This window comes from Hyaena hyaena, unplaced genomic scaffold (assembly GCF_003009895.1).
Source record: "Hyaena hyaena isolate Hyena2069 unplaced genomic scaffold, ASM300989v1 scaffold_253, whole genome shotgun sequence".
NCBI lineage: Eukaryota > Metazoa > Chordata > Mammalia > Carnivora > Hyaenidae > Hyaena > Hyaena hyaena.
In genome coordinates this window covers 989,302-998,350 of record NW_024080887.1, presented here as the reverse complement: position 1 = coordinate 998,350, position 9,049 = coordinate 989,302, and the positions used below count along the sequence as shown (strand labels likewise).

General features: G+C 44.2%; 1 protein-coding gene across 1 annotated transcript; it reads right to left on the bottom strand.

Annotated features, from left to right (window-relative positions):
• Window positions 1-1,281: 1,281 nt before the first annotated feature.
• Window positions 1,282-5,569, bottom strand: LOC120240582 (40S ribosomal protein S27-like). Its single transcript, XM_039245335.1, has 2 exons — window positions 5,555-5,569; window positions 1,282-1,540 (listed from the first exon to the last, which is right to left on the bottom strand). The coding sequence occupies exons 1-2, from the start codon at window positions 5,567-5,569 to the stop codon at window positions 1,283-1,285; spliced, it is 273 nt and encodes a 90-aa protein (XP_039101266.1). The 3' UTR covers window position 1,282.
• Between the last annotated feature and the right edge of the window lie 3,480 nt (window positions 5,570-9,049).

Here is a 9,049-nt window from a genome sequence, read left to right as displayed (position 1 = left end):
TAGGAGTTGTGAGCAGGTCAGGAGAAGATGCAGCACGTGGTCTGGCATTACTGGAGAAGGCTTTATGGAAGACACAGCCCTTGGAAGGAGGGAGGACATTCCCAGCAAAAGTATGGAATGAGCAAAAGGACAGAGGTGGGTGGTACTAAGCCCAGGGCAACAGGAAGCTCCTTTTCTTAATACTTGATAAATTAACAACAACAGAACAAACAAACACACAAACCAGCCACAGGCTGGCAGGGTGTTACACTTTGCTGTGATTTAAAGGAATCAATTACAATAAACCCCATGAGAAAAAAAGTTCCTCCAGTCTAAAGAGTAGCATTGGGTCAAAGAGGAGCTTTCCCCAAGGATGCTTTAGATTTCAATTGTGTGCCTGAGAAAGTTCTGCCACCAGCATGGCCTAGAATATCAACTCAGGGGCAGGAAGCTTTCAGGCAGCCTCAACGCAGTAGAAGGAGAAAAAAAAATCTACTTATTAGGATTGTTCGCCTGAGAAGCCTTGAGGTACACTAGCAAGGCAAGAGCTTAGGAAATAAGACCTGCTCCTTACAGTTAAATGCCAAGTGCTGTCAATGACTTAAGGCTGGCTCATTATGGACCTATTTCAGCTAATCCTCCGCAGGCAACAATCCTCCTCTTTTCAGGGTCTATGGAAACCTGGGGAAGGCCATTCCTTTTCTAGTCAGGTGTGAGGGCAAGGAGCCATCCATCTTTAATAAATCTCCAGGCTCACAGGATTCTTCTCATTGTAGCTAATGCAGAATTTCTAGGTCTCTGAAATGTTCAACATCCATTCTGCCCCCTCCTGATTAAACAATGACAGCAAACTGTCTGTCCAACATCCCATCTCCTCTATGAGATGGTAAGTTTCTAGAATAGTCATCTACATATTCACATACTTGTGCATTAATTCCATCAACAACTGAGTATCTCAGGTGTATGCACCTTTATGTTAGCACCTACACACTCGATCGTACTCATTGCTATTTGGGGTCTGGCCCTTACCTACATCTCTAGCTTCATCTCCCACTCTCCTGTGCCCAACACTCCAGATTCCAGCCACACTGACTCTGCTCCCTGGTCTGAGAGCCTCCTGCTCACCATAACTAACCCGTACAAGCTAACTCTTCTGCATGGACATGGAACAAATATTCCTTTCCATCTCCCACTTCATCTGGTTAGCTTCTCTCTCTCTCTCTCTCCCTCTCTCTCTCTCTCTTTAATTTCAAAATGTGTTTATTGGGATAGTTTCCCACTCATCTTGATTTTAGCGGTGCTTTTAGCACTGCTTCTGTCTGAAGGAGCATCCTTCTGTAAGCCTGGCTTTTCCTCCTGTAGGCTGGCCAAGAAGAATGGAGCAGCCAGCACACAAAACTAGTGTCTTTGCCTGGCTAAAGATGGCAGTGATTTTGTAGCATCCTGGACACTTCTTGTCCATGGAGTAGGAGTTGGGGCTCTGTACCAGGCGCAACTTCCTGTGCTTCCTTTTCTCCTCTTCTGGAGATAGGTGAAGGAGGCCCTTTGAGGCAGACACGTTCTTGTAGAGAGGCTGTCACCCCTAGAAACTCATCTGGTTAGCCTCTATTCCTCATTCAAATCAGCTTGTGTTCTTCCCTGGTCTCCTGCTTGACTCCCAGGCTAGGCCAGCTTCTTGAGTTAGAGGCAAGTGAACATCTGTGCCCTCACTAGCCTGTAAGCTCCATAAGGCAAGGATCTTGTCTGCGTTTCTTCCCAATACTTAGTGCAGTGTCTGGCCCATAGTAAGCATTCAACTTAATTTGTTGTTTGGAGGAAGGAAGGGAGGGAGGGAGAGAGGGAGGGAGGGATGAAGTGTGGCACTTTCCCCCAGGATCCTGTCAGATCTTCAAAGCAGCGTTGGCATCTCCTGGTCCTAGTGCCCAGCACAATGTCTGGCATGGAGCACTTAGTAAGCGTGTGTTGAAATAAACAAAGAAAACTTGCCTGTACAAGCCACCATGTCAAAATACTATGAAGGACCAAAAGTAAACAAATAAAAAATCATTAAAAAGACAGACATGTGAATACATGGTCTTAAATCTTACGGGGCTTTCAATGAAAGAGAGGAAAGGGGGAAAGTACACAAATAACCATAATACATAGTGAAAATAAACAGGTGTCTTGAGAGGAGTATAGACAAAGGGTCTTGGGAAGTTCAGTCAGGGAAGATCACGTCTGAGGAAGGGGTTAGAGAAGGGGGCAGCACACGGCACAGGGAGATGAGCCAAAAGAGGCTTTAGGGAAGACATGGCCCTAAACTCAGCAAGTGTTCTAGTCTTTATCTGGAGCCATATGTCCAGTGCTATCATGCAGGGCAATTCCTGGTGAAACCTGAGTGGACTGGTACCCATCCATCACCACCCCACTTCTAAGTCCTTTCTCTGTTCTACGGAGGCTCAGAAAAGGGCAGACAATTTAAAACACTACTGGGACCAGAAAGCGAAGATAACCACAAGATATAGGTTGGCTGTAGGACCGTGGCCAATTGCAAAGCATATCACCGGCACGACAAGCAGAGGCAACAGATTCTCAACTACTGCCAGTTGTCATCATGTGTGAATATGGGCCCTGTGGAGGGATATCTTCCCATTTTTCTCCCCCAAGGGAATAACAGAAGTCAGGATTCTTCAGTGAAATCTTCCGATATTCAAATATTGGCAACTAATTCCATTTTTTGGTTCAAAAAATACCCTTTGGTCAAACAAAACACACCCGTGGACGGCATCCAGACCGCAGGCCTCACTCAGCCATGTACGACCAGGTTTGCAACCCCTGGCCTAAGCAGATTGGACTCATGAAAATTCAAACTGCCATTTTGCACCCACAAGATTAGCAAATGTTAAGAAATCTGTTCAAATCAAACTTTGCCAAGAAAGTGGAGCAACAGGAACGCTCAGGCCCAGCTACTGCGAGCCATGACTGGAACAGCTCCTCTGGAAAATAGGTGGTGTTATCCTGTAAAGATAAGGATTTGCATATCCTATTACCTACAAGTTCCATTTCTAGGCAAAGGTGCACAAAGCAACATATATGGAAATACTGTTAGCTGCATTGTTTATTATAGCAAGAAATTGGAAACAAACCAAATCCCAATTCCAGAAGAATATATAAGCTGTGGCGTGCTTGTAGAAGAGAATGAAAATAACCAAAGTGCTATGGATTAAAATGGATCTGATGTCTGCAAGGATTTGGTTCACATGACCTCTAAGGTATTTCCATCTCTAAAATGAAACTTCCTAGGTATTACTAACCTCCCGTTAGCAGAACTCTTATTCATTCAGCAACTATGAGCATCCATATATATATGTATATATATGTATATACCTGGCACTCTGCCAAATGCTGGGGAAGCAGTGGGAGCCAGACAGAAAAACTGTCCCTGCCTTTACAGTGTGGTAGGAGACAGCAATACACAACCAAATAGGCACATACAGAGTCACAAATGATGGAAGAGTAGGGTGCTCTAAGAAAGCACAAGAAAGGAGGAACTTGGTGTATAGACAGTGTGGGAAGAGTATAGAGAGTCAGGGAAGTCTTTTCTGGAGAAGGGATATTTAAATTGAAACCTGAGAAGTTAACCAAGAAAAGAAAGCAGAAAAAACACACTGGGGACTTCCCAGGATGGAACAGTCCTACAAAGGCCCAGAGTCAGGAAATAACTTAGATGCTCAGAAACTGAGAGAAGTTCATTGTGGCTACAGTATGGTCGCTACCACTCAGAGGCTTGCTAGCAACAAGGAACAATCGGTGTCATTCTTCTACCCAATTTTCAAGATGGCTGGCAAGCCAGAATAATGTATGAAATCTAAATGACAAAACAAAACTAACTGGATTAACAGACAAGCTCTTGCTGCTTTAACATGGAATTCTACTAAACTACCCATCAGCCAGAAACAAGAGGCTATGTGGTAATGTCTTCCCTCTGCTTGTGCAAAGGAACCATGGGGAGGCTAAATCTAGACATTCAGGGGATGAGAGTTCATTACACAAAATAGTTTCAGCTTTTGAAGATAAACAAATTTATGTAAGATACTCAGCTCCCTGCAAGAAAGGTATTATAACCATTCAATGATTGCTTTTCTCATGGTTTCTAATTCACAAATTGATGTATCTGTGCACCATTTCCATATATCTCAACACACATGCATACACATCTACCACATACACACACAAATAACATCAGAATCTAATTTAAAACTTTTCTGTCTTCACTGCAGCACCTGGATGGCTCAGTTGGTTAAGCATCTGAGTCTTGATTTCGGCTCAGGTCATGATCTCACAGTTTCAAGAGATTAAGTCCCATGTGGGGCTCCATGCTGATAGCACAGAGAGCCTGCATTGGATTCTCTCCCTCTCTCTCTGCCCCTTCCCCACTTGCTCTTTCTTTCTCTTTCTCTCTCTCTCAAAATAAATAAATACACTTAAAAAGTCTTCTTCTATCTTCACTATTTAATTCTTGCCATTTTGGCCAAGAAACCTCAACTGAGCACAGCTCATACTAAGTGAAACTTGTTTTAAAAATCTCATCTCCTAGGTAATCAGGAATGGGGCAAGAAGAGTGGCCCTTGCAATGGTTCCGCAGGGGCCCCACAGTGTGCACCACCACCTTTTAGGAACAGGCAGGCAGTGTTTTAATCTCAGTAGTGGTTTTTGCCAAAAGTTCTCCATAACTAATTTTGCAGTCAGATTCCATGAGACCTATTCAGTGTCTGGCTAAATCTCATGGAACATCTCATTTCCTTTCAATTTTTCATTAGTTTGAATTAAAAATAAAGAAAGCTAACAAGCGTGACTTGCATGGATATTTCTAAATTAAAGCACAGCAGCATTCTTATTGGTTTTGTTGTTTACAAGGCTGACCCCCACCGCCTTCTCTCCCCCAGTCTGAACCACCTCCAGTTTTGCGGTGACCTCTTTGTGCCCTTGGAGAGTGTGACTTGACCTTGTTTCAAGTGGAAGGTGAGGAGAATGGCTTCCTTCCTATCACACAGTTCTTTGATTTGCTAGGTGCTAGCCAATGCGCATTTGCATCTTAATCTCACATTCATAGCTCCCATTTCTAAGGGATCTAAATGAAACTAGTAAGCAAGAAGGGGTGGGGTTCAGGGAGGATGCAGAGTAGAAGTGTCATGGAACTTTGGATAAATGAATTATCTTGTAGGATCCACACCTGAGATGAGTGTGTCTGTGAGATTTCCCATAGAAAATACTGTGCAGTCTAGTCATATGACCTCAGTGGGTTCATAAAGTCTACTGTTTTCTGCTCCCAGATTCCTTTGGGAATTGGAGGTCAAACTTTCCTCGAGTTTCTAAATACTGTCTTTTGATCTTCTCCTACCTCTCTTACCATGTTCATTCATTCATTCACCAAATTTTTTAGCACCTCTTCAGTGCCAAGGATTATCTAGTCACAAAGATTATTTTGGTGGGAGGGGTAAGTTACTTCAGCAATCACGCACTCCTGCCACATCTCTGTAAGAGAGTTACATGCTCACCTAGCACCATGCAACTTGTTGTGTTTTCTGGAGGTTACTTTGAGCTTGGCCATGGGTCAAGCTCTAGCCAGTGGAAGGAGGCAGGCATGATACACACCTCATCCAGGCAGAAGTTTTAGAGGCATCACCTGTTCCTGCAGACGTCTTGCTTCTCCTTTCTTTGCTGAAAACAGCATGTCCCAGATGGAGGTGGTTGTCTCCACCGACTGCTGGAATGAGAAGACACATGCAGCAGATGGCGGCCTTGCACAGAGCCACTGCTGACCTACAGTGGAACGTGCATGTTACAGGAGTGAGAAAGTGTCCACTGCTGAAAGCCACTGAGGTTATAGGGCAGTTACTGTAGCAAGCCTGACTAATGCACTTATCAATGCAGCAAAAGCAGATTTGACCTTTGCTCTTATGGATCCAATAGTCTAATCAGGGGAGCCAGACAATAAAGCAGATGAACCAACTAGTAATTATGTAAGTATATAATAATGTCCCTTTATTCACACTAACTCCTCTTCCTCACCCAACCAAATGTAGCCCCTGGCCCTCTTCTGTTATAACCACATTCCCTCCTTTGACAACTCCTTCCATTCCCATAGTTTCATATCTCTCCAAATGACCCTTAAATCTATTTCCCTAGTCTGGCCAGATCCACATTCCCAGCACACAGCTCATTAGCATGCCTGCAGGATCCATTTGTATGCCTATCCTCAGCATAACTGGAACCAAATGCATCAATTACTTATGGTTTCAGTGGGTCAGGAATTCAGGAAGAGCTCAGCTGGATGGCTCTTCTCTGGGATCTGTTAGTGGTGCTGGAACAATGAGGGGCTGCCCCCATGGGTCTGTTCAAGCATTTTCTGCATTTTTCTGAGTTTCCTCTTAGGGTCTCTCTTTGTGGTCTTTCCATAAAGCAAGTTTGGGCTTCCTTCCAGCATAAGAGCCTCTGGGTAGTCGGGCTATTTACATAGTGACCAAAGCTGTCAAGGGTGAAATTATTTAAGACAGCAAGATAGAATTTGAGCCACTTTTTATGACTTGCCATGAGAAGTCATATGTGCCACTTTCACCATCATTTGCAAGGAAATGATGAGCCCATTCAGATTCAAGAGTAGGAGAATTAGACTTCATTTCCTTATGTGGTGGGAAAGAAGGCAATGTTGTGGCCATCTTTGGAAAATATAATTTGCTCCGTCATCCCTCAGATGCTCTTCCTGACTTCTTTTCTGTGACTGGTACCAAATTCTGCCATTTTACTTCCACAGCTTCCTCAGTTTTCTATTCTCATAAGGTTCTCTTCATGATCAGGTTTAAATAACTTTCAGTGTGAGTTAGTAGTGATGCTGGCTCTCTACTCCAATGTCTTTTCTTTCCTCTTCAGTGCTACACAATCTCTTTCTCTAAAGCACCACACTGCTCATGCCACATATCTGCAGCGTGAACAGCACGCAGTAGGTTTTCCTGGACAATGGGTTTTCCTGAAAAATCTTTGAGGACCCTCCATTGTCTGTTGAGTTAGGTTCAAAGTCGTTGGCCTGATATTGAAAGTCTCCATAATAATCATTAATCATTCAACAAATATTTATTGAGTATCCACTCTATAACAGACACTGTTAGGAGCTGAGAGATGAACATGGAATCATGGAGTTCACTTCTGCCTTTATGGAGTTCCTGTGTATCGGGGAAGGGGGTAAACCTTCATTCATTCATTCAAAAACTGTTTAATGTGTTGAACATACAACTATTCCCTAGATATGGCCCTAACGTACCCTAAGTGGGACAACATTCATGTAACATTAATATGGCCACGTTGTATCTGATTTGCCACAATGAATCGAATTGAATTGCCTTGAAATACATGTTCTGAATAACCCAGACTATCCATTTATTTTCTTTTTCTGTCCAGAAAATTTCCATTTTCATTTTAGAGTATGCTGGTCTATTTGTCCGGAATTCTCATTTCTCCCCAGGCTTCAAATTCTAACTCAAATCCTATATACTGTAAAGTGTGTCTATTCTGCAGTTAAGTGTGGACTCTTTCTCCTTTATACCTCCACAGCGTAGTTTGTACCTACTTCAGGCCACCTATTATGTTCTGCTTTATAGGTTCATTATGTATGAACCCTGGCTCCCCTGCTGGACTATTAGGTGCTTGAAGGCAAAGAATATGTCCTACTTATCTTTTATTTTTAATTTTTTAGTGTTTTATTTATTTCTGAGAGAGACAGACAGACAGACAGCATGAGCAGGAGAGGGTCAGAGAGAGAGGGAGTCACAGACTCTGAAACAGGCTCCAGGCTCTGAGCTGGCTGTCAGCACAGAGCCCGACGCGGGGCTCCAACCCATGAACCATGAGATCATGGCCTGAGCGGAAGTCGGTTGCTTAACCGACTGAGCCACCCAGACGCCCCTGTCCTACTTACCATTATTGGTCTTTGTTACCTATACTTACTGTAGATACTCAATATTTACCTAATTAATGGATAGTCTGGGAACAAACTTGAGAAAGTATCAATCTCATCCCTTGTTTTGAGACAAGGAGTATTAGCAGAATTGTTTGATTCTATTTTCCCAGGAATCCAATTCAAACTGGCTTCAACGAAAAATGAAAGTATTGGCTGATGTAACTGAGAAGTCAGTGGACTGTTCCGTGCCACTGAGAGTCCTCTCTATTCCCTCTGCTGGTTCTGCTCGCTACTGTGGTGCTCTGCTCTCAGACAGGTTCTCCAGTTGCCCACAAAGCTTATCATCCTACTAATTTAGCAACTCCTTAGGAAAGAGAATAAACTTTTGCTAAGTTCCAAGATTTAATGTTATTGGCTTGGCTGAAGTCACATGCACAACCCTGGACCGATCGCTGTGCTCAAGGCTGTGGTCCTCTGTATCACGTAGGTGTTAGAGGCGACTCAGTACTGTCGAGGCTCTGGAGCAGAAGCAAGATGAATTGTCTAGCAGAGTTGTGAGAAAAACAGTCAGATGGGAAAGTGAAAGGTGGATGGATGACGATGACAGATAAGAGAGAGGAGTCAAAAATGACATTTTGAGAACGGAGAGGGCAAGATGGCGGAGAAGTAAGGAGCTCCGTATTTGCACTCGTGCCCATACATCACACAGAAAAGATCTGAAGCCATTGGAAACCTTACAAAACCTGAGAGATTGGGAGAAAAAAAGACGCAGAATCCACTGAGAGAGTCTTCTAACGTGAGTGCGAACCGGGGAAGATAAAATCGGGCCGGGATCGGAGACTCCAGGGTGGGAGGCGATCCCCCTCTACCCTCTACGGGGAGTGAGAGGGGAAAAGGAGAGAGTCCGAAACAGAAAAACCTCCGCACGGGGGAGAAAAACCTCCGTTAGAAAGACCGTACTTGCCAAATACCTGCACACCAGGTCCCCTCGCGCCAACTGGTCCTGGAGGGGGCTGAGCACACAAACTGCTTCTTTGTGCTGCTCCTGGAGGCTAGACTTCAGAGTGGTGGCGCGCCTGCCGCCATTGTAGCTCCCGGGCGGCTGGGGCCCCTGAAAGAGCCGCGCAGACACCGGGC